The 26,250-nt window shown below is 40.2% G+C and overlaps 1 protein-coding gene across 1 annotated transcript in view; it reads left to right on the top strand.

The window, feature by feature from the left end:
- The first annotated feature begins 1,805 nt into the window (after positions 1–1,805).
- Positions 1,806–26,250, top strand: part of sema3ga (sema domain, immunoglobulin domain (Ig), short basic domain, secreted, (semaphorin) 3Ga) — a 34,470-nt gene continuing 10,025 nt past the window's right edge. Inside the window, exons 1-8 of the mRNA XM_034216473.1 lie at positions 1,806–2,204; positions 6,343–6,473; positions 21,854–22,014; positions 22,438–22,500; positions 22,604–22,723; positions 22,884–22,977; positions 24,041–24,160; positions 25,068–25,214. Of these exons, the coding sequence (XP_034072364.1) occupies positions 6,368–6,473; positions 21,854–22,014; positions 22,438–22,500; positions 22,604–22,723; positions 22,884–22,977; positions 24,041–24,160; positions 25,068–25,214 (811 nt within the window). The 5' untranslated portion in view covers positions 1,806–2,204; positions 6,343–6,367. The remainder of the gene's footprint in view (positions 2,205–6,342; positions 6,474–21,853; positions 22,015–22,437; positions 22,501–22,603; positions 22,724–22,883; positions 22,978–24,040; positions 24,161–25,067; positions 25,215–26,250) is intronic.

Here is a 26,250-nt window from a genome sequence, read left to right as displayed (position 1 = left end):
GGACCAGCAGTGAATCCTCCCTCTGTAGCTTTGTGTCTCCGGAGCCCCACACTGCGTCAGAGCTCGCCACAAAGCCAGAGCAGCGATGAGAGGCGCTCTGAAAGATGTTTTAATTTCAAGCTCAAGGCTCAGTTAACAGGGTGGGTGTCCTTTACGTCTAGTCCCACCCCCCCTCTCTTGTTGCTTTGTCACTGTTGTCATGAGCTTGAGATCCAGCCAGAGAGGAATCCCAGGAATCTTTTTTCCAACGGACCTGGCTCTCATGTAGAGCTGAGGAGTAACGGTGACGTAGTCTAAGCCCCTCTTAAATAGTGGACTTCATGTAGGAACCGACATGAATCTTCTTACACCTTTGTTCTCTTTTACTTCCTTGTTTTGTCTTAAGTATATTGAATGTTGTTGTTGGAAGAGCATGGGATTCTCAGTGCCAGAAACAAGGCTGTAGCTGTTGTGCATGTGACACAAAAGCCTTTGAGTCTTGAGGCTTTGAATCTTTAAAGCGATTCACAACATTGTTTTATACAGCTATAGATACTGATGAAGGTAATCCCACACACCACGTCAAAGTTGTGTCGAGGAATAGTGGTCACATTTGGTTAAAAAACTGTATGAACCAAACGTAAAATAATGCACTTGGAAGAGTGTGTGATTCATTGAAAAATCACACAAAATACACATTTTACACGTGTGCAATTTGTGTATGAAATGTACGAGGAATAAAAAGGCAGCTGGCCTAATTCAACAAAAAGTACATACTGTTTTAACACTTTGTCAACAAGTGTTTATTGTTGTGAAAATGTACCATGAATTCATGCGACCTTGTCTTAGGTTTGCCATATTTTATTAACAATATTGCCACCAGTTGACATCACGTTTTAAAACATATATATTAAACATACTTGAATCGGCTTTCTTGCCATCATTTGCCATGTATGTATTGAATCGAGAATTGAAATCGAGAAACTGTACAATGTTCAGTTGTCTCCGCATGAACAAGAACATGTTTAGTATGTTTACAGAGAAACATTTTCAACCAGAAAAACTAAAATATCATACCAAATGTAATCTGGTTTCGTGCCATCATTTACCGTATTGAATTGAGATTCCATTTTTAAGATACTGAAAGATTTCCTTCTCTAATAAGAACCGACTGTGGCCCACAACACGTATAAGTATAGTAAGAGGACTTTTGTATTTTTAATATCAGATGGTGGTTTTGTCTGAAAGCATTTTATGTGTTCTTTCCACCAGCTAATGGGGATCCTACGAAAATCCTAAAAGTCCTAACCCCATCTGGTGCATTAAAAAAACATTAATCTAAAACATGGCCATCACCATGTAATCTAAATGATTAATTTAAAATAAACTTTGCTCAGGGAGAAGCTGAATCTGGTCTGAAACCACCAGACTAAGAGACAGTTTCATCCCACTGGCATAAGACTGCTAAACACCTGAACTGTTGAAAGAACATCCATAACATTCATCTGTTTGCAACTCATATATATATATATATATATTCTGCACTATTTCTATTATATTATATTTTATTTTATTTCCTCGCACTATTATCTGTTTTATTGTGTTGCACTGCTGGAGGAGCCTGTGACCTCAGATTTTCATCCTCATAACTGTAGCTATGTACAAATGACAATAAAAGCCTTGAAACCTTGAAACATGGATGAATACCATTTTGGAGTAGAGTGTGTTCCCCTCAGCAGCAGTGACAGGGTTAATCATACCCATATGGTGTACCAAGAGCTTTGGTCCAATGCTGCTGTGGGCCAACAGGAGAGGAGAGGCAGGGGGGGAGGCAGAGCAGAAGGGAGAGGACAGCGGGGTCTCACACACTCCCCCAACACCTGCACCTGGTCACTAGATTCAGGCAGGATCCGAGGATTCACATCACCGTGGCCATCCGTGCGTAAAGTTAGCGCGTAAATGTTGCCTGGGAGAAATACCGTCGACTGATTATAGGCAGCTTTTCTCTTTCTCTTCCCCCTTTCTCTCTCTCCCCCCCCTCTCTCTTTCTCTTTGCAAACCTATCGGATTGTTTTATGCCTGCGCAGCGCCGTCGAGGGACATTTTCCAATCCGGCTCCGAGGCACGAAACGCGGGGAATGCAGCTCTAACATCTCGCAAGTTTTCCCTTTCTTCCCGTTTTTGGATCTACTTGCATCGAGAAGAGTCAGAAAAACAAAAACAAGGTAGGTCATTTAACTTCTCTGTGGTTTTAACTTTTACCTCTGGTGTGGTTACTCTCTCTAAGCGTCACATTTGTTCGGTTCCTATTTCTGGATGTTGAGTTCACAGGTAAGTGCGCACTCCTCCGCGGGGAAGGGAACTACTTCATTGGAATCCTGTAATTATTTTTATTTTTAAAGGGAAAACACATGTTATTACAGCTGAACTTTAATCTGCCTTGCCGTTACCACCCTGCTATGAGAAGCAGGAGAAATATCGTCATTCATAAAAATACCTCGAAATCAGATCATAGAGAACATGGAGCCCCACGGGCACATGATTATGTTTTAGATACATTTAGATATTTTTAAGGTGTTTAAATGAGGTGTCTCGCGCATGGATTCTTTGTATATCCTTACTTCAATAACAGTAAGTAACATGTTTTTGGGTTTGTGATGTTTTTTGATAATAACGAAGCCATTTTGCCTTATTTTTGTATACAAAATATAAAAATAAGGACTTTAAAATGTGTCCCTGGTGTATATATGGCCATATGCCCATTTAAAAAAGCATTATTTCGATTAGTTTCAATGAATAAAATCATTTTTGGTGACGACCTTTATTTAAATGAACACTTTTTAAAATCCCAAATGCTTCACAAAGATAGCAAAATAGAAAACAGAGTCATAAACCATCATCTTTATGTCTCATATAAGTATTTATTTCGTTCTTAAACTCAAAGCAATGTTTTAAATGCGATGTGTGACTTATAACTGTGACATTTCATGACATACGATCTGTCTGAACATCATGTGGATCCCCTGTCTGATGGAGCATGTGCATTATAATTACTAACAGTGCATACATATATCAGAGAGTGTGTCATAGCAGGAATACAGATCAAGCTTCCCTGCTGAGCAGATATATGTGATTATGCCTTCAAGCCAAGGCGTTCCCACTGGCTCCTGTTTTTAATTCTAAACCTCCAGCATGCCAATTTCATCAGTTTTAATGGGAACATATTTGAGCAAAATGTGTCAAACGTGGATGTATGCCTTATTGTGAAATTTAAGATTCATCTCTAGCTTTTCTGCATGGATACCCCCTCCATAAAAGCCCTTTTTTTTAGGCTTGTGCCACTGGGAGGGGGTTTGGCTGCATGTATGGCATGAGAAAAAAGAAAAGCCCGTGGGATGGCTTATAGCTGGAGCAAAGCACACCTTCAGGGAGACAATTTAATGGATGTTGTGGACTCAGCTTTTAGTATTCATAATTTATACGGGATCCTCTCCAGCAAAGTGCAGATGCATAATGAATGCTTGAGTTAAGGTCTAACAGTTAGGCTACGTTTCAACACCCCTAAACTGTCAGGAACTGTTTCAAAGAGAGCTACCTGTTTCTTTGAACTGTCATGTTTTTCACCCGTCAACTTCTGGGGAATAGTCTGGTGTGCTTTGTTCAAAGACGGAGGCGGAGGCGCAGGGAATCACTGATGGGTTCAGAGGCTTTTTAAGTTCGGTTTTCTAGGAAAATATTGATTCAAGAGAAAGTACAAGATGAAATAAGGCTGGGTAATATGGGGAAATCAAATATTTTTGACAATATACCTCAATATCGACATTGTGATGGGATTGTAAATTAACTAGTGAGGCGCTTATCAAATATTTAAAAAGTGAACGTTATGATGAATAATAATCAGTAATGTGAATATATAGAGAGCTGCAGGGATGACATGTTTTTGTAGTGCGACACAGTAAAGCATCCTGTTTCCCTCCACAAAAAGCCAATGGGATTTTTCCATTGGATTTCGATATAGGCCTATATTACAGTAAATAATCCATCAACACACATTTGTGATACTTACACGTTTTGTTCAGTAGGATAATCTCCACATATAAATACTTGGAATTTTGAAGTAAAAAGCTAACGTTAGGCTATAATGGCATACCTGCCAACCCTACCGATTTGGGCGGTAGTCTACCGCTTTTTACATGTTTCTACCGCCTACCGATTTAGCTGGCTTTCCCTACCAATTTCAATCTTCCCAAATTATAAAAAATAAAAATGCTCCTTGGCGCACCATAGACAATGGACTCGACTTTGGATCCTATCCAATGAAATTGGATTTGCTCATCACGTGATTAGTGTTCGGTCTTGGCGCCCCAGTGTTGTTTATTCACATCAGAGATGTTCAACGATACACACAGCTACAGGTTTTGATATGGAAATTCCGCGATGAATAGAACCCCCGAGAAGAAGAAGCCCACCAAGCGGTGGGACAATGTGTTTAAAGCCAAGTGGACAACAGATAACGAGTTTATCAAGGTATCGCGGAGAGGAGAGAAGCACACAAAGGTCTGTTGGTAAGGAAGATAAACATCTTAAAAAAAAAAAAAAATTCACCTGCTGCAACTGGAAACCAGACCCTGAACTTCTCAAGAAAGCCAAGTCTGCTACATACCAAGCACTAAAGTGACTGAACATTGTATGACCAATTTTTGTGAAAAATGCAAAAAGTGATGCAATATATTAAATACATGGTTTATACCTGTAATTACTGTGGTTCAATTTCTTCTGATTACCTAATTTGGGCGTGCACATTTGCCACTCGCAAACCTACCTCTTTTGGATTTGGAAAGGTTGGCATGTATGTAAAGGAACTACAGCACGGTCACATGACTTCACGTCACCACCGCTAAGCTAAAGGCAGCTAATGTTGGGCTATAAAGGAAACAGCACGGTCACATGACTTCACGTCACCACCGCTAAGCTAAAGGCAGCTAATGTTGGGCTATAAAGGAAACAGCACGGTCACATGACTTCACGTCACCACCGCTAAGCTAAAGGTGGCTAATGTTGGGCTATAAAGGAAACAGCACGGTCACATGACTTCACGTCACCACCGCTAAGCTAAAGGTGGCTAATGTTGGGCTATAAAGGAACTACAGCACGGTCACATGACTTCACGTCACCACCGCAAAGCTAAAGGATGCTAATGTTGGGCTATAAAGGAAACAGCACGGTCACATGACTTCACGTCACCACCGCTAAGCTAAAGGCAGCTAATGTTGGGCTATAAAGGAACTACAGCACGGTCACATGACTTCACGTCACCACCGCTAAGCTAAAGGCGGCTAATGTTGGGCTATAAAGGAACTACAGCACGGTCACATTACTTCACGTCACCACCGCTAAGCTAAAGGCAGCTAATGTTGGGCTATAAAGGAACTACAGCACGGTCACATGTCTTCACTTTACCACCGCTAAGCTAAAGGTGGCTAATGTTGGGCTATAAAGGAACTACAGCACGGTCACATGACTTCACGTCACCACCGCTAAGCTAAAGGATGCTAATGTTGGGCTATAAAGGAACTACAGCACGGTCACATGACTTCACGTCACCACCGCAAAGCTAAAGGATGCTAATGTTGGGCTATAAAGGAACTACAGCACGGTCACATGACTTCACGTCACCACCGCTAAGCTAAAGGCGGCTAATGTTGGGCATGATGACATTTAGTCGTTTCATTTAGACACTTGTTAGCAAGCGCAGTTTTTTAATTCGCCAGTAGGGTATTTACTGACAGATTTATTATATAGAATACAATTCTCTTCAGCTTGTGTTAACCACAGGCCTTATTTCCAGACCTGTGGACAGGAAGTGCTAAAAGGCTGACTCTTAGAGCAGCATTGGTAAAGTCTGGTAAATTCATTAAATGACTTCAGTTTACTTGAATGCATCATTTAAAACTAGAAAAAGGCCCTTATGATATTAGGATATCCAAACTTGAAAGAGATCTAACCTCATACAACAATAAAATATCAAAAATATTGCCCAGCCTGAAGATAAAAGCAAAGACAATCCTTTATTCTTCTTTGGGACCTTTTCCATGTGTGCTGCATTATACAGTCTCAACACATACCTCACTACATTTACACTTTAAATAAATAATAGGGCTGTCATATTTTCCAGAGCAGGTGTGAAGATGTGTTCTCTGCTGCCAAACTATACCTCTTGAAGGCTGCAGGCCGAACTTCTGATCAGAGACTTCAAAGAGGAAGCTCTCTCTCTCTCCTGTCTTTTCCTTCTTTTTCTGTCTCATAATTCTCACAGGGCTCTCTATAATAATAGTTCATTCCTCTTTTCTTTTTTCGGTCCAGATTTAGATCTCTGTGGGCTACCTGCATGACTGTTACCATGACAGCCTGTGGAGCCGCCCTCCTCCTGTTGGCCCTCAGTGTTTGCAGAGGCCTGCAGCAGTCGGCCCCGCGGATACGCCTCTCCTTCAAAGGTGAGCTCACACACATTAACCAGAACTCCTTGACTTCACCTTAAGGTCCAGCTGCACGATGTGGAACAAATAAGTAATTGTGATTAGCCTTTAAAGAGTCCTCTCCTGCTGATGTTCAGGTGTATATCAGTATGTAGTGTGTCTACTTTAAAGAGTCCTCTCCTGCTGATGTTCAGGTGTATATTAGTATGTAGTGTCTCTACTTTAAAGAGTCCTCTCCTGCTGATGTCCAGGTGTATATCAGTATGTAGTGTGTCTACTTTAAAGAGTCCTCTCCTGCTGATGTTCAGGTGTATATCAGTATGTAGTGTCTCTACTTTAAAGAGTCCTCTCCTGCTGATGTCCAGGTGTATATCAGTATGGAGTGTGTCTACTTTAAAGAGTCCTCTCTTGCTGATGTTCAGGTGTATATTAGTATGTATGTAGTGTCTCTACTTTAAAGAGTCCTCTCCTGCTGATGTTCAGGTGTATATCAGTATGTAGTGTCTCTACTTTAAAGAGTCCTCTCCTGCTGATGTTCAGGTGTATATCAGTATGTAGTGTCTCTACTTTAAAGAGTCCTCTCCTGCTGATGTTCAGGTGTATATCAGTGTGTAGTGTCTCTACTTTAAAGAGTCCTCTCCTGCTGATGTTCAGGTGTATATCAGTGTGTAGTGTCTCTACTTAAAGAGTCCTCTCCTGCTGATGTTCAGGTGTATATCAGTATGTAGTGTCTCTACTTTAAAGAGTCCTCTCCTGCTGATGTTCAGGTGTATATCAGTATGTAGTGTCTCTACTTTAAAGAGTCCTCTCCTGCTGATGTTCAGGTGTATATCAGTATGTAGTGTCTCTACTTTAAAGAGTCCTCTCCTGCTGATGTTCAGGTGTATATCAGTATGTAGTGTCTCTACTTTAAAGAGTCCTCTCCTGCTGATGTTCAGGTGTATATCAGTATGTAGTATCTCTACATGTCTCCATGCTTTAATGTTCAAACAGCTCTTTAGCTTTCTCATACTGCCTGTGCTGCAGCATCTCTTTTCACCCTCTGTCTGAAACCAGATCCCAGTCTGCTCTGATTGGTTATCTGGCCGGCTCTGTTGTGATTGGTCAACCGCTTAGAGATGTCCCGCCCCTTAGCCTATCGCGTACAATGTGTTGGAGCGCTAGCCAATAGAAGCGTTTCACAGTGATGTCACTATGTTCCTGAAGTAAACAAAGGAGTGTTTGGGAGAGAAACAACACAGGGATTTTATCCTCTGCAGACCATTGACATGCACAAAAACCTGTATAACACACAGGAAGGTCGAAACCCGGAAAAGCAGTATAGAGCCTCTTTAAACCAGGAAATGACCAAACTTACAATATCCAAGATGATATACTTTCTCAATAACGATAAAATATCAATATCATTTTTATATTTTTGATCAAATATGTCAATATTGTGACGATATTGTACATTTCTAAGCAGCGCAGTGTTTTGAAGCATGAAGACCGTGTGTGTAGGTCTTCCTAGTGTCCTCATCCTGTTAGAATTAAAACAAGTGTAAGTCTTAAATCAGAAACCAACATATTTCAGTACGTTTTCTTCACAAAATTGAATGAAGTTGGCCCTGACCGATATAAGCGAACTGTATATTTGTATAAAACGTCATCTCCTGACCCTTGTGCAGCTTTGGCGACCTCCACGTTGGGAACCCGTGCCCTGAGTCCCTGTGCTCTCACACCCCTGGTAGTTTCCTCTCAATACACATGTAAAGAACGTACTTCCTGCCACATGTCAAAAAGTGCAGCAGTGAAAACAAAAGGTGGATATTACGTGTGGTTGGTTACTGGTTGTGCCCTTCGACAAAGTGTCTCCCCACCACCCTAACACACACACACACACACAACACACACACACACACACACACACACACACACACACACACACACACACACACACACACACACACACACACACCACACACACACACACACACACACACACACACACACACACACACACACACACACACACACACACACACACACACACACACACACACACACACACACACACACACACACACACACACACTGAAGCGTGACCCGTCATCTCTCCTGGGGTTTGATGTCTGACATGATGACACGAGAAGGAAACACCTGAAATGTGATCACTGGAGCCCAAATGATATTTAAGAGCTTTTGGCTGAATGCTGTTTTTTTTATAGGTGTTTGGGATTTTCCCATGTAGTCCTCTCTGACGTTCAAGTTACAGCCTTTGATCCAAACAATGCTGCATGATTACTGTTATCTTTGCAGCACAGTGCACCTGCAGACATGCACACACCTTAGAGTACCTGTAGGTGAGAATTAAAGGTGTGAGTGTTACTTTATAGCATTTCTCTAAAGTGCTTTCATGTGGAGGCGAGTCAAAATCCCCGGTCAGGTCTCGGCAGCGCCGCATCTTGTTCTGAGCCGATTCAGCGAGAAACATTTATGCTTTTCAGCGATGTCGACATCTGACGCAGATTAGAGGTGGGCTAATCATGAGATCTGTGGTTGGAGAGCCTGTTTTGAATTCTTGTCATCTTTTGAGGGCAGAAAACAGCCGTCGACATGCTGCTCGTGGCGTCCATTTGTGAGAGAGTGATTGCAGGGTGTTTTTATATGACCTTTAACACTAATCGCCTCGCAGTGAACAGCTCACACACGGCACAGCGGTGTGTGTTTTTTTGTGCAACAGGGATCACAAAGTAGCAGTCTGACCAATTACACAAGTCGGGTCTTGAACTTGATCACGTCCGTGCTTTCGTGTAAGATGCAGGAATTCACATCTGTAGAAATCTCTCCGTGACAAATTCATGTTTAGAGCAGCTGAGAGGTGTTACATTATCAGAGAGGAGAAGTACTCAGATGTTGTACTTGAGTAAAAGTAGAAGTACTCAGATGTTGTACTTGAGTAAAAGTGGAAGTACTCAGATGTTGTACTTGAGTAAAAGTGGAAGTACTCAGATGTTGTACTTGAGTAAAAGTGGAAGTACTCAGATCTTGTAATTGAGTAAAAGTAGAATAACTCAGAGCGTGTACTTGAATAAAAGTAGAAGTACTCAGATCTTGTACTTGAGTAAAAGTAGAATAACTCAGATATTGTACTTGAATAAAAGTAGAAGTACTCAGATCTTGTACTTGAGTAAAAGTAGAAGTACTCAGATCTTGTGCTTGAGTAAAAGTAGAAGTACTCAGATCTTGTACTTGAGTAAAGTAGAAGTACTCAGATCTTGTACTTGAGAGTAAAAGTAGAAGTACTCAGATCTTGTTCTTGAGTAAAAGTAGAAGTATTCAGATCTTGTTCTTGAGTAAAAGTAGATGTACTCAGATCTTGTACTTGAGTAAAAGTAGAAGTACTCAGGTCTTGTACTTGAGTAAAGTAGAAGTATTCAGATCTTGTACTTGAGTAAAAGTAGAAGTACTCAGATCTTGTTCTTGAGTAAAAGTCGAAGTACTCAGATCTTGTACTTGAGTAAAAGTAGAAGTACTCAGATCTTGTACTTGAGTGAAAGTAGAAGTACTCAGATCTTGTACTTGAGTAAAAGTAGAAGTACCAGAGTGTAGGAATACTCTGTTACAGTAAAAGTCCTGCATTCAAAATGTTCCTCAAGTAAAAGTAGAAAAGTATTCTCATCAAAATATAGTGAAAGTAGCGACAGTGAAAGTAGTCGTTGTGCAGATTGGTCCATTTCAGAATAACATATATGATATGTTTTATAATGATTGATCATGAAAGTGTTCTCAAAGCTGGTAAAGGTGCAGCTAGTCTGAATGACTTTGTATACTGCAGGGTAGCTGGTGGATTTACTCCAGGTGGAACTAAAGTCTGATTCAACACTTGATTATATTTCACATCATTCATCATCTGTGAAGTAACTAAAGGTATTAAATACATGTAGTGGAGGAAAAGTACACCATGTAACTCTGAACTGTAGAGGAGTAGAAGTACAAAGTAGCATCAAATGGAAATAATCAAGTAAAGTAGTTACTTCCCTCCTCTGTAAATTACTACATTTCTTTGAGGTTTTTCAACATTCATCAGCCTCCCCTCCCCCAAACAGGAGGAACGTTGGATTTACTCCCCGACTGTTTTCTGCCATTCGGAGGATTTATTGTTCATTGTTTGTGACACGGAGTCTCTTTGTTCCCCGAGGCGCCTGGAGGAGGACATGTGACTCTTCTCAGAGACTCTGCAGAGGAGACGTTGTGTTTCCTCCGCTGCTGGGAAGTTGTGTCACTGTACAGGGGACGGAGGGGCTTTGATAGAGTTAGTCAGCATTGCTAGAGAGCAGCAGTGAGGCTGAAACCAGAGACACGCTCGCACATGCACTCTGAAGATATGAAGCCCAGGGCGGCAACATTTGGAAAATATATCTTAGGGACATTATTTTGACTGATGTTGCAATTGTAATTTGATTCTAGATATTGGATGGGTGGATCATTTTTCAACCATGATTCTCATTATCATTGAAATATCATCTGGGTGTGTTTAAGATGTTCTGAACAAAATAAATATGTTTTATAAAGGCTATAGAATACCGTTTGTGGGTCAGAGCTCCACAATACTTCTCTTAAAGTTGTTTTGAGCACAAATGTGTCCTTTAAAGAGGCCCTATTAAGCATTTTCTTCCCTTTCCTGTAGTGTGTTTTAAAGGTTTTAGTGCATGTAAATGGTCTGCAAAGGCAAAAATCCCCCCGTGCCTGAAACGCCTCCATTAGACTATTTTGTTTACTCTCAGGACATAGTGACATCACTACGTAACACTTGCACTCCTATTGGCGCTCCAACACATTGTACGTATTAGACTTAGGGGCGGGACATCTCTAAGCAGGTTGACCAATCACAACAGAGCCGGCCAGCTAACCAATCAGAGCAGACTGGGCTCTGGTTTTATTCTTTTTAAATCTATTTTTAAGGAAAGTTCTGGCAAACTTGAAATGTAAAATGTTGCCTTTGCGGGATTCTTTCTTGATCAAATCCACAAATTGATAAGTCGTCAACATCGTGTTGTTGTTAGACGACGTAGAAGAAGTTTACTCCCGTTTTTTAAGTACATTTTTCATTTTAAATGACTTCAAAGAAACTTATCAGCACATCTCTGGTAAAAAAATAATATATAAGTTGGTGGTGAAGTGGTGGATTCTTGGTGGTAGAAGAGAGTTTTACAGATCTTCTTGAAAATGTAAGTCATTGATTTGCCACAAAGACGAGACCCTCTTCAGTCCAGGGAAGACCATGAAGAAGAATGTCATTCATTCCCCTCGGTGCTGTCGTCAGACCGCTCATACTTGAGATTGCCCTGCGACTAAACGGCCTCGGTGACGGTATGCAGAGAAGCTGTAACCCGAGAGCTTGTAGTAGCTCCATTCTTTGATCGTGTGTCTGTCCCCGTGTTTCCCCGCCGCTGTCAGAATGCTGTCAGGGGATAAGTGTCTCAGAAGCTTTACCAGATGACGGCAGTACATTGTTTGCTATTTCTGGGGAATGGAGACATGTATAGGGGTGTGGTGTTTCCACTTTTAGCCGTGCAGTGGATCCACTCTGGCCCGGTGGAGCTTGTTATCCTGTGTTTACCTCAGAACCGGACCTCTTCCCCCCCAACAACAAAAAAAAGAATCAAAGGCTCCATCCTCGTGTCGTCCGGAGATCCGATTGCGTGGTTTATTTTAGTTCGGCACCTTGACTGCATCCTGTTAACATTGACCTCAAAAAGGAAAAGATGGCAGGCGCTTTGATGTAAATAAAGATTGGGCTTCCTCCTGAATCCCTGTAAGCTTCTGACGCTCTCTGGGAATATTTGTCAGTGCGTAGCCGGCTGTCTCTAACATGCCTGACTGTGAGAGCAAATCAGAACCACAATGCCCTCCTATACTGGGTTTAAACAGGGGGTAAGATATACAGAGGGAGAACTAGTCGAGTACAAATACTTCGTTACTGTACTTAAGTAAATGTTTCTGGTATCAGTACTTTAGTCCACTACTTTTTACTTTGACTTCTTACATGTTGAACCCAAATACCTGTACTTTCTACTTCTTACATGTTGAACTCAAATACCTGTACTTTCTACTTCTTACATGTTGAACACAAATACCTGTACTTTCTACTTCTCACATGTTGAACACAAATACCTGTACTTTCTACTTCTCACATGTTGAACACAAATACCTGTACTTTCTACTTCTTACATGTTGAACACAAATACCTGTACTTTCTACTTCTTACATGTTGAACACAAATACCTGTACTTTCTACTTCTCACATGTTGAACACAAATACCTGTACTTTCTACTTCTCACATGTTGAACCCAAATACCTGTACTTTCTACTTCTTACATGTTGAACACAAATACCTGTACTTTCTACTTCTTACATGTTGAACACAAATACCTGTACTTTCTACTTCTCACATGTTGAACACAAATACCTGTACTTTCTACTTCTCACATGTTGAACACAAATACCTGTACTTTCTACTTCTTACATGTTGAACACAAATACCTGTACTTTCTACTTCTTACATGTTGAACACAAATACCTGTACTTTCTACTTCCTACATGTTGAACCCAAATACCTGTACTTTCTACTTCTTACATGTTGAACACAAATACCTGTACTTTCTACTTCTTACATGTTGAACCTAAATACCTGTACTTTCTACTTCTCACATATTGAACACAAATACCTGTACTTTCTACTTCTTACATGTTGAACTCAAATACTTGTACTTTCTACTTCTTACATGTTGAACACAAATACCTGAACTTTCTACTTCTTACATGTTGAACTCAAATACCTGTACTTTCTACTTCTTACATGTTGAACCTAAATACCTGTACTTTCTACTTCTCACATATTGAACACAAATACCTGTACTTTCTACTTCTTACATGTTGAACTCAAATACTTGTACTTTCTACTTCTTACATGTTGAACACAAATACCTGAACTTTCTACTTCTTACATGTTGAACTCAAATACCTGTACTTTCTACTTCTTACATGTTGAACTCAAATACTTGTACTTTCTACTTCTTACATGTTGAACACAAATACCTGAACTTTCTACTTCTTACATGTTGAACTCAAATACCTGTACTTTCTACTTCTTACATGTTGAACACAAATACCTGTACTTTCTACTTCCTACATGTTGAACTCAAATACTTGTACTTTCTACTTCTTACATGTTGAACCCAAATACCTGTACTTTCTACTTCTTACATGTTGAACACAAATACTTGTACTTTCTACTTCTTACATGTTGAACTCAAATACCTGTACTTTCTACTTCCTACATGTTGAACTCAAATACCTGTACTTTCTACTTCTTACATGTTGAACCCAAATACCTGTACTTTCTACTTCTTACATGTTGAACACAAATACTTGTACTTTCTACTTCTTACATGTTGAACACAAATACCTGTACTTTCTACTTCCTACATGTTGAACTCAAATACTTGTACTTTCTACTTCTTACATGTTGAACACAAATACCTGTACTTTCTACTTCCTACATGTTGAACTCAAATACTTGTACTTTCTACTTCTTACATGTTGAACCCAAATACCTGTACTTTCTACTTCTTACATGTTGAACACAAATACCTGTACTTTCTACTTCTTACATGTTGAACTCAAATACTTGTACTTTCTACTTCTTACATGTTGAACACAAATACCTGTACTTTCTACTTCTTACATGTTGAACTCAAATACCTGTACTTTCTACTTCTTACATGTTGAACACAAATACCTGTACTTTCTACTTCCTACATGTTGAACCCAAATACCTGTACTTTCTACTTCTTACATGTTGAACACAAATACCTGTACTTTCTACTTCTTACATGATGAACCTAAATACCTGTACTTTCTACTTCTCACATGTTGAACACAAATACCTGTACTTTCTACTTCTTACATGTTGAACTCAAATACTTGAACTTTCTACTTCTTACATGTTGAACCCAAATACCTGTACTTTCTACTTCTTACATGTTGAACACAAATACCTGAACTTTCTACTTCTTACATGTTGAACTCAAATACCTGTACTTTCTACTTCTTACATGTTGAACACAAATACCTGTACTTTCTACTTCTTACATGTTGAACACAAATACCTGTACTTTCTACTTCTTACATGTTGAACTCAAATACTTGTACTTTCTACTTCTTACATGTTGAACACAAATACCTGAACTTTCTACTTCTTACATGTTGAACTCAAATACCTGTACTTTCTACTTCTTACATTTTGAACCCAAATACCTGTACTTTCTACTTCTTACATGTTGAACACAAATACCTGTACTTTCTACTTCCTACATGTTGAACTCAAATACTTGTACTTTCTACTTCTTACATGTTGAACCCAAATACCTGTACTTTCTACTTCCTACATGTTGAACTCAAATACTTGTACTTTCTACTTCTTACATGTTGAACCCAAATACCTGTACTTTCTACTTCTCACATGTTGAACTCAAATACCTGAACTTTCTACTTCTTACATGTTGAACTCAAATACCTGTACTTTCTACTTCCTACATGTTGAACTCAAATACTTGTACTTTCTACTTCTTACATGTTGAACCCAAATACCTGTACTTTCTACTTCTTACATGTTGAACCCAAATACCTGTACTTTCTACTTCTCACATGTTGAACTCAAATACCTGTACTTTCTACTTCTTACATGTTGAACCCAAATACCTGTACTTTCTACTTCTCACATGTTGAACTCAAATACCTGTACTTTCTACTTCTTACATGTTGAACACAAATACCTGTACTTTCTACTTCTTACATGTTGAACCCAAATACCTGTACTTTCTACTTCTCACATGTTGAACTCAAATACCTGTACTTTCTACTTCTTACATGTTGAACTCAAATACCTGAACTTTCTACTTCTCACATGTTGAACACAAATACCTGTACTTTCTACTTCTCACATGTTGAACACAAATACCTGTACTTTCTACTTCTTACATGTTGAACACAAATACCTGTTCTTTCTACTTCTTACATGTTGAACTCAAATACCTGTACTTTCTACTTCTTACATGTTGAACACAAATACCTGTACTTTCTACTTCTCACATGTTGAACTCAAATACCTGTACTTTCTACTTCTTACATGTTGAACTCAAATACCTGTACTTTCTACTTCTCACATGTTGAACTCAAATACCTGTACTTTCTACTTCTTACATGTTGAACTCAAATACCTGTACTTTCTACTTCTTACATGTTGAACTCAAATACCTGTACTTTCTACTTCTTACATGTTGAACTCAAATACCTGTACTTTCTACTTCTCTCATTTCCCAAACAGCTGGTTCCTTTAGTCTGAATGTGTGTTTGATGCGTGATCATTATTCTTTAGAGTCATTACGTGCCTATTGATTTGAACACGATCCGTGTATCCATCATTTCCTGGTCTTCTCTAAAGAAGAGGGACCAATGGAAACGTTGTCATGTTGCCGTTGTTCAGCATGGAAACATTCATTAGCTAACAATGACATTATTGTTCTATTAATATAAAGGGAGGTCAGGTACTCTTTAAAACAGCTGCTAGTTATGGGTACTTTTTACTGAAGTACATTTCAAAGCTTCTTTACTTCTACTTGAGTAAAGAAGTTTAGTCAGTACTTCTACTTTTACCAGAGTATTTTTAAACACGAGTATCTGTACTTCTACTTACATCTCTCACTGCAGTAATAGAAATAGTCACTCATAAATAAAAGCAGTGATAAAGCAGAGTTAGCATTGACATAATTTATTTTAATTACATGTACATACTAACAGACTTTAACGTTTAAATATACAAAACTACAAGCGTTTAAATATAACTCTGTGTTCATAAATAGATGTTAACAATATAGCCCTAAATATGTATAATTAACTGTGGTTACAGTCTGTAAGTGAGTATGTGCGTGTGTGTGTGTGTGCGTGTGTGCGTGTGTGTGTGTGTGTGTGTGTGTGTGTGTGTGTGTGCGTGTGTGTGTGGGTGTGTGTGTGTGCGTGTGTGTTCACAGTTGTTGTAGTGGGTGCTGTGGCTGCGAGTACTAGGAGTAATGGAGCCATTCGAATAAAAGTGTTTCTCAGTCTGATAGTATGTGGTTTTATTGTCCTGAACCGTAATATAAATATCAAATCTACAGAATAAGTTAGAATATACTTTAATAGACCAACATATCAAATATATAAACATAGAATCAGATTCCTTTATTAATCCCACAAAGAGGAACTGTACAAAGTTACAGCAAAGAGACAGTACTGATGGAGACAAAATAAAACAATATCAAAACAGTATTTTCAAATGTAGTGAAGTAAAGTAAGGTTAGTTTATTTATAGAGTACATGTTCAGACACAAAAAACAAAGAAAAACAACATTGTAAACACAGTAGGTGCAAGAAGTGCAAGGATAAAACAAGTTAAAGTAAACAGTATTTAGGAAGTGAGCACACATGTTAAATAATTACACATTTCAAGATTATAAAAAGGCAAGTATCAGCATTATAGAGCATTGAGTAATGCAGCTGCTGCAGAATGACAGTAGTAAATACTATATTACACAATATAAAGTATATATTTCACAGTTGTATGTGACAGCATTGTTGTTACAGGTGTTGTGCAAAGCGAGTAGTAAAATGTAAACATAGTACATGTAGTGATCAACAGTGTTGGTATAGTCCGAGTTGTTGTGTGTGTGAGGGTCTATGAGGGGGAGAATACTATATACGTTATCAAAGTCTGTAGAGTAGTAACTCATCTCTTTCGACTCCACTTCGAGCGATAGGATTACTAACAAAGCACTTATATACTAACAAAGGACTGGCTTATCTAAAGCCAGTTGAGTAGCACTTGAAATGTTTGAAATGCACTTATTGGAAGTCGCTTTGGATAAAAGCGTCAGCTAAATGCAGTGTAATGTAATGTAGTAGATGTTTTTAGAAGGCGCTAAGATTAAATTCACTGTCAATGTACATAATGGCACATTTGACAGAGTATAGCATTTTAATATACAAACTACACAAGCTTAAATATAACTGTGTTCATAAATAGATGTTAAAAGTAAGATGCTTAAAAAAATAGCAACACATATTTGTGGTGTTTTCTGCGGTTGAAACAAGCTGTTAGTTTGTGATTTAAGTTTCTTTTCTTGAAACTCAAAGACATTTTACTTAAAAACTCATAAAAACGTAATTTAAAAAACATACTTAAATATTAAAATGACCATTAATTACATATTAAAAGCAGCCCTGAAGAGGTGAGCTTTGATTATATATAGATATTTAAAAAAAACTATAACATGTATATCTCTCTAGGTCGTCCTCAGACGAGCCCTCCATCGTCGCTTCCAGTCATCCCAGTTCTCCATACATCCGGCCAGTTCATTGGTACTTTGTGCTCCTACGTCATTCTTGAGTACGTCCACGTATGTTTGTGCGGGACGTCCTCATGACCGATGCCCGTGTGTTGGTTCCCACAGCACCAATTTGCCGGCTGGCAGCTCTTGATGCCTTTGGCAATGTCCTGCTAGTCTCATTCTCCTGGCTGCAATTTTCTCACTCACCCTTGGTATTCCCTCGTACAGGATGTTGTTGGTTATATGTACACTCTTGCTGATGTTAAGTACTGCTCACATTATTCTGGTGTAGCATCCGTCAAGAGACTTTTGCAGGGTTGGCCTCAGGGTCCAGCATTCACTGCCATAGAGGAGAACAGACTCTAACGTTGCATAGAAGAAGCTGAGTTTGATTTGACGCAGGAGGTTGGAGTTCCATACACTGGTCATGCCGTTCAGGGCCCTCCATGCAAGTGCCTTCCTCACCTTAAGATCTTGCTCGGTTGAGTTGACCCATGAGCCCAGGTACTTGAAGTCCTTGACTTCTTTAAGCACAGTGCCTTCTGTTGTTGTCAGAGGTGGATGTTCTGGTAAGATGTTATAGGTGATAACCTCAGTTTTCTTGATGTTTAGCCTAAGGCCAACCTTGGCACACTCTGACTCCACTCTGTTCAGGAGTTCCTGTGCTTGCTCCATTATATTATATTATTATATACTATAATAGACCAACTTACTACTTAAAACATATATACACTTTTTAAAAAATCACTACTTCTACATGTTACACCTATTTAAAAAAAACCTGTTACTGGTACTGGATGTGTATTTTGTAGATTGTAATTTGTGTGATTTCAATCTTCATCTTTAAAATGTTATGCATGCTTCTTAATTCATATTAAACCTCTTGTGTCACATTGTACATTTCCCCTCAAATAAAGGTTTTCTGATTCATGTTAAAAATAGAATACTATACACATTATCCAAGTGTTCACACTAGTAGAAGTGTTTTAATTAAACTCACGTGTTTCTTAATATGTTTATTAGAAGCAGCTTATAGTTTGAGTTTGGCGTCTAGGCTCGAGCCTCATCACTCCACAGATTTACAAAGAACATTGAGGGATGATTAGATAACTATCCCCCGAGCCTACAGGTGGAGCTGGGGTGGAAGCTGGGGTGGAGCTGGGGTGGAAGCTGGGATGGAAGCTGGGGTGGAAGCTGTGGGTGGAGCTGGGGTGGAAGCTGGGGTGGAAGCTGTGGGTGGAAGCTGTGGGTGGAAGCTGTGGGTGGAAGCTGGGGTGGAAGCTGGAGTGGAAGCTGAGGTGGAAGCTGGGGTGGAAGCTGGGGTGGAAGCTGGAGTGGAAGCTGAGGTGGAAGCTGGGGTGGAAGCTGGGGTGGAAGCTGGAGTGGAAGCTGGGGTGGAAGCTGGAGTGGAAGCTGAGGTGGGAAGCTGGGGTGGAAGCTGGAGTGGAAGCTGGAGTGGAAGCTGGGGTGGAAGCTGGAGTGGAAGCTGGGGTGGAAGCTGGGGTGGAAGCTGGAGTGGAAGCTGGGGTGGAAGCTGGAGTGGAAGCTGGGGTGGAAGCTGGAGTGGAAGCTGGAGTGGAAGCTGGAGTGGGAAGCTGAAGTGGAAGCTGGGGTGGAAGCTGGAGTGGAAGCTGGGGTGGAAGCTGGAGTGGAAGCTGGAGTGGAAGCTGGGGTGGAAGCTGGAGTGGAAGCTGGATTGGAAGCTGGAGTGGAAGCTGGGGTGGAAGCTGGGGTGGAAGCTGGAGTGGAAGCTGGATTGGAAGCTGGAGTGGAAGCTGGGGTGGAAGCTGGAGTGGAAGCTGGAGTGGAAGCTGGGGTGGAAGCTGGAGTGGAAGCTGGGGTGGAAGCTGGAGTAGAAGCTGGAGTGGAAGCTGGAGTGGAAGCTGGGGTGGAAGCTGGGGTGGAAGCTGCGGTGGAAGCTGGAGTGGAAGCTGTGGTGGAAGCTGGGGTGGTGGGGGGGCAGGCGAGCAGCAGCAGCATGAGCGAGGCAGAGGCAGGAAGACCTGGCAGCTTAAATAGCACGTCATGTTTAGGAGAATGTGTTTGGTTGGTTGTAAGAGGGACGAGGCGCGTCACGTGTTAATGTATCATTGGTGCTCGAGTTGACTGAACTAGCTCGCAGGCTTCGCCCCATTAAATGTAAATACCACGAGGTAGAGTTCAATCTGCATAAACTGGTCAGGGTAATTGAAGGAAAGTGTCGTTAAAGAAAGGAAACTAAGGTAGTAATAATATGTTTACTTAGTATAGCACCTTTCACAAAGTGCTTCACAAGAAAGAACAAAAGTTAAAATGAAGACCACAGAAACATGGATACAATAACAACACGAGGCAGAACTGTAAGGTCCACATAAAAACAAAACACAGAGCACGTGGAGTCCTGAGAGGAACAAACATGAGAACACCTCACACACACCCCTCCCATTATCCCCTCTCTGCCTTTAACATGTTTCATCGCTGACTCGGATGAACTCACGGTCCCCTGAGCAACACTTCCTCTGCAGAATGTGTGCCACTTATTAAATATAACTCAACTTACAGCTTTTTAAGAAACATATTCGCTCTTAAGGTCTCAATATTTCATGCGTCCTGACCGGCTGATTGGGTTTAAGCCACATGCCGGGTGGAGTTAGCGGGCCGCGGCGTCCCTTAGGAAAACACGGTCAGTGCAACTCCAGTTATTCAGGAGTCAGGATTGTGTTCAGCCGAGCGCGGCCTGTTAGGACACGCCGCCGGAGGAAAACCTTGCTCCCTTCTCTCTCTCTCTCTCTCTCTCTCTCTCTCTCTCGCTGTGTTCTCCTGAAAGCTATGCTTGAACAATTTTCATCTGCTGCGACACAAATGGACTGCAGGTCACCTCGTGTCTTTCAATTATTCCAAACAACATTTTAGCACGTCAAGAAAGACAAAGATCTCTGGGGGGATTGACCACCTTATGGCACATCATCAGTCAAACCCTTAATAACTGAGCAATTCAGAATTAATAACCTATTAATACTTATATAAGTGTATATATTGGGTTATACTTGGTATATATAGTACAATGTGCATTTCTACTTTTCTACAATTGTATTAAATCATTTAAAGGTGGGGTAGGTACGTTTGAGAAACCGGCTCGAGATACACTTTTTGTTATATTCCATGGAATGCTCTTAACATCCCGATAGCAATAAATATATTAAGTGCTTTGCTTTGACAAAAATCCATAACAAAATGTTATCTGTGGAAGCCGTAATACTGTAAAAAGTACAACCAATCATCTGAGCCGGCCCGGCTAAAGTAACTGGATGGCCTACCTGCCTGTCAGCCTTCCGTCTGGGCACAAACTTATCTCGTGCCCTCATTGGTCATGTGCGCGTTCGTGTGTGTTGGAGGAGGGGCTCTGTGAGGAAGTGGCAGATTTGTTCCGGCTGTGTATTTTCAAATTCTAGCGATCTCGAGCTGCTTTCTCCAAAATGACCTACACCACCTTTAATGGATACAAATAATTTGTTTCTATTTTATTTGATCATGTCTTTGCCATTTTACTCCTCTTCTTATCTTCTTATGTTGATTAGACATTTTTATTGTATTTAATTGTATTATTTATTGCACATTCTTACTTTACATTTCTGTTTAAATAAATATTTTTATTTTATGATTTATGGGACATTTTATTGTAACTCTTTATGTTCATTTAAATTGTATTTGACTCTTTAGATATATATATATGTGTGTACTATTTGTGTCCATCAGAATCAGAATAATTAATTCATCCCATTGAAATGTGGTTTTGCGAAAAAAATAGAATAGAACAAATATAATAACTACAATATCAAACATGAATATAATTACTGTTTATTTTCTTTTTATCTCAAGTCATGTTCAGTGCTTTGTAACATGCTGCCATGCCCAAACTATTTCCCCTTTTAGGATCATTACAGTAAATCTAATCTCCCTCTGTCGTTGGTCTTCCAAATGTCTTAAGATGTTCCTCCCTCCCCTCACAGAGCTGATGGACACCAGGGCGGCGCGGCCCTTCAGTTTCTCCTTCAACACCAGCGACTACCGCATCCTGCTGATGGACCAGGACCAGGGCCGGCTGTACCTGGGCAGCCGGGAGTACCTGGTGGCTCTGGATATGCACAACGTCAACAAGGAGCCGCTCATCGTGCGTACAAAACTCCCACCTGCTTTGATTCTCCTTTAATCCAGAGAGAGATATGTGGCCGTCAAGAGTTACTTCCACTTTTACTGGACTGGCATTGACGGTGCAGAATCATACTGTAAGATTATATTGCTGCCCACTTATCTAAAGATTGTAATATAGGGTCCAGGTTGTCACCTCTCAAAGTACCAATCCTTGCTCCGATTCTGGACTTGAACCCCGACCTTCTAGTTTCCAAAACTAATCCCTACAGACTGAGCTAATGTCTTAAAATCTAATGCGTACTTTCGTTGAATATAGAAGGAATCTACGAAGACAAAGTTAAATAAGCTCCTGAATGTGGATATTTTCTTGTCTATGTCTCGGTTCGCCTATGTCTCGCTATAACTCTGTAAATGCAATGATCCTGTTTTTCCAAAAACTCAGATCCACTGGCCAGCGTCTGCGAAGAGAAAGGGAGAATGTCAGATGACGGGAAAGGGAAGACAGGTGGGATCACGTCTGTAACATCCTGTTCTTTCACACATCTCAGACTTCTGCTTTCAGGACGATACAATGTCTGGTCTGTGTCCTCTTTGTCCTCCTTGTGCAGGGTGAATGTGCCAACTTCGTGCGTATGATCGAGCCGTGGAACCGCACCCACCTGTACACCTGCGGCACGGGGGCGTACCAGCCCATCTGCACCTTCATCAACAGAGGCTGGAAGGCGGAGGTGAACATTACAGCTTCCCCTGAGTGGCTTTACAGCAGGCGGAGAAGCGGTGTCCTGCTAAATATTTCAGCGCTACAAACTGGGACACTGATTAGTTTGTGATTTCCCCCGTGCTCCCATGTGACGTGTTTTCTATTTCCATGCATGCTCTGCTCTGCAGGACTACCTGTTCAGGCTGGTGCCCGGGTACGTGGATTCAGGGAAGGGGAAATGCTCCTATGATCCAAAACAGGAGAACATCGCAGTTCTGATCAGTAAGACTTCATTGTATTTCATTTAGAAGAAGAAGCCTCTTGTTTCTGTATGAAGCACTTACAAAGGTTTGGCTTATTTAATGTTCACAAGCAAGGATCAAACCACAACAATATGTTGGGTTAAGATTGAATTAGAGAAGGTATTGGATGTGAAGCCCCAATGAATTTAAGGGTGAAGAAGGATGAGAGTTGAATGGATGAAGGGAGGGATGTTGGGAGGGAGGTGTCACTACCCGATCTGCAGCCCTGCCTTATCTGCAGTGCGCATGTGCGAGATGGTCCACCATATTTGACAACTACATACGGCAACCCAAGTAGGACACTTGACACAGTGGCTTTTGGCAAAGCACAAAAAGAAAACTCGAGAGAGATGAGTTATTGTTATTATAACGTGACTTCACTATTATTTAACAACTCTTTTTATTGGGTTCTTTTATTTGGGGTTGTCTAACAGAAGTTAAATCCATTTCTTACTTATTCTGACAATGTACTTAACCCCAAATAAAAGAACCCAATAATAATAATAGTGAAGTCACGTTGTAATAACAATAACTCATCTCTCTCAAGTTTTCTTTTTGTGCTTTGCCAAAAGCCACTGTGTCAAGTGTCCTACTTGGGTTGCCGTGCGGAGTTCTCCAATATGGCGGACCATCTCGCACATGCGCACTGCAGATAGGGCATGGCGGCAGATCGGGTAGTGACAGGAGGGATGAAAGGATGAAGGTGTAGAAAGACGAATGGATGAATGAAGGTAAGTAGGGAGGAAGGGATGACGGGATATAGGGAGGGAATGTTGAAGGGATGTAGGGAGAAAGGGATGAATGTATGGTTGGTCAAGGGATGTAGGGATGGGGGGGGGGATAAAGGGTCAAAGAGAAGTAGACTTTTGGGTGAAATTGACTTAGGAATGCCAATGGATGAATGAAAGGGAAAGGAAGGGAGGGGTCGTACAATCGGAGATAACGAGGCCGGAGTGGTTTTGTTTTCACTCAAAAGTGTCGACCAAATTAAATATAATTTTTCGGAAAATGCTCAAAATCTCCCCAATCTTCTCCCTGTGCAGACGGTAACCTGTACGCTGGCGTCCACATCGACTTCATGAGCACGGACGCTGCTCTGTTCAGGACGATGGGCGGCCGGACGGCCATCCGGACGGAGCAGTACGACTCCCGCTGGCTGAACGGTGAGTCAGTGAGGGTGAGGAGGTAAACCAGGGGGGTCCAAACTTTCACAATTACTCTAGGAGTACGTTGGCCCATTTATCTAAAAGGTTTTGTACCAACAAGACACAGAAAGATGGGGAAATGCTGAAAGGGAGACAAGTGAATAGCATTTCTTTACTGAAAGATAACACCATAAAACAGTTGATAATTACACAATAATTTTGCATATTACAAGTTTTCTGAAGGATTACGCTTAGATATGCAAATGATATCTTGTTAAAATAGAGGATTTAAATGGAATCATCCCACATATGTACAGGACCGAGGGACACATACAGAACAACATATACGAAGGGCTGGGCCACTCCCTAGAGGTATACTGCCTCATAAGTTCAGTTATGAGTTAGAAAAGTCAATCAAATGTAGGTAAATTATTCTCGATACTTGAAAATGCTGTAAGAAAAAAACAGGGGTTTACTTTATCTTGTTAGCAGCTCATTCCTTAAAACAGAAGCTTCAGATTGATTATAATAAGAGGAAATATGAAGGGTAGATTTCAAGCTGGTTATGTAAATAAGTCATTGAGCTTTTTTATTATCAACTTAGATTTGTTAGAACATGTTTTCAACTTTAATCGACTGTATTTATTTGAAAAATGGTGATTATTAACACATGAATACTGTGTAATATATTTGAAAATATATATTTAAGAAGTACAATATAAGGCAAGCAGAAGTTTATTATACTTTAGTCATTATACCTTTTACATTTGCTGAGGGCCGATTCAAAATGGTCCGCGGGCCGCATTTGGCCCCCGGGCCGTAGTTTGGACACCCCTGATCTAAACGGTTCTGATTACAGGTTACCGCTCCTCTCACAGCCACTTGCCTGAATCCCTTCTGAGCCCGCCTTGTGTTTGCTCCTCAGAGCCCGTGTTTGTTCAGATCCAGAAGATCCCTGACAGCGCAGAAAGAAACGACGACAAGCTCTACTTCTTCTTCCGTGAGAAGAGTCTAGACTCCAGCGGGGGGGGCGAGCCCCAGCGTCTTGGCCCGAGTGGGGAGAGTGTGTCTGGTGAGCAAAACGATATATGTTGTGAAAATATATGAAGCCTTTAATACCTAAATCTGTCTGTGTTTTGAGTTGTATGATAACCCCTTAGTGTGGTTAGTGTTTACGTGAATTTAAATTTATTTTCAGTTTATTTGTATAATATATATTTTTTTAATATATTTAAATATTTTACTTTTTATCAAATCCTCCTATATTATTTATTTTAATTTTAATTTATTTTCAAATCTTTATTATAATATTATTTTGGGCTGTTTTTGTAATTAAAGAAAATCACATATAAATTAAAGAAAAATACATTAAAATAATTCATTTAAAAATCTTTCACAGTTTTAATTTTTGTATCAAACCCCCTTTAATATTATACATAATTATATACATATTTTGAATGTATTGGTATATTTATATTTAAGGTTGTGTCTTTTTTAGTTTGTATTAATGAATTAATTTTCTTTATGCAAAAAAACTATATAAATAAATAAAAAAACATTAATAAATCGTATTTATGTTTTTACTATAATCTCCCTTATTATCAATATTATGACACAGAATTTTGCCTTGAATCTCATCCGATTCAAGGCATCCATTTTGGTTTATTTATCCTATATGTAAAACGTTTTTTCCATACATGAATGGACACATCATAAGTCAATACATATGCAGCCTTGTGATGAATCGTTCTTATTGATCCGTGATCTAATCTCCCCTTCCTGTCCAGAATGATGAAGGATATTTAGGGCTGTGTCTTTTTGTACACCAAGTCAAATTCCTTTTACGTGTCAACCTACCTGATAGGTAGATGGACAGATAGATGGATGGATGGATGGATGGATGGATGGATGGATGGATGGATGGATGGATGGATGGATGGATGGATGGATAGGTAGGTAGGTAGATAGGTAGATAGGTAGGTAGATAGATAGGTAGGTAGATAGGTAGATAGATAGGTAGGTAGATAGGTAGGTAGGTAGATAGGTAGGTAGATAGGTAGGTAGGTAGATAGGTAGGTAGGTAGATAGGTAGGTAGGTAGATAGATAG

Source organism: Gymnodraco acuticeps, unplaced genomic scaffold (assembly GCF_902827175.1).
Source record: "Gymnodraco acuticeps unplaced genomic scaffold, fGymAcu1.1, whole genome shotgun sequence".
Lineage (NCBI taxonomy): Eukaryota > Metazoa > Chordata > Actinopteri > Perciformes > Bathydraconidae > Gymnodraco > Gymnodraco acuticeps.
Note: the sequence above shows the minus strand (reverse complement) of the source record. Positions and strands in the feature narration are given on the sequence as shown.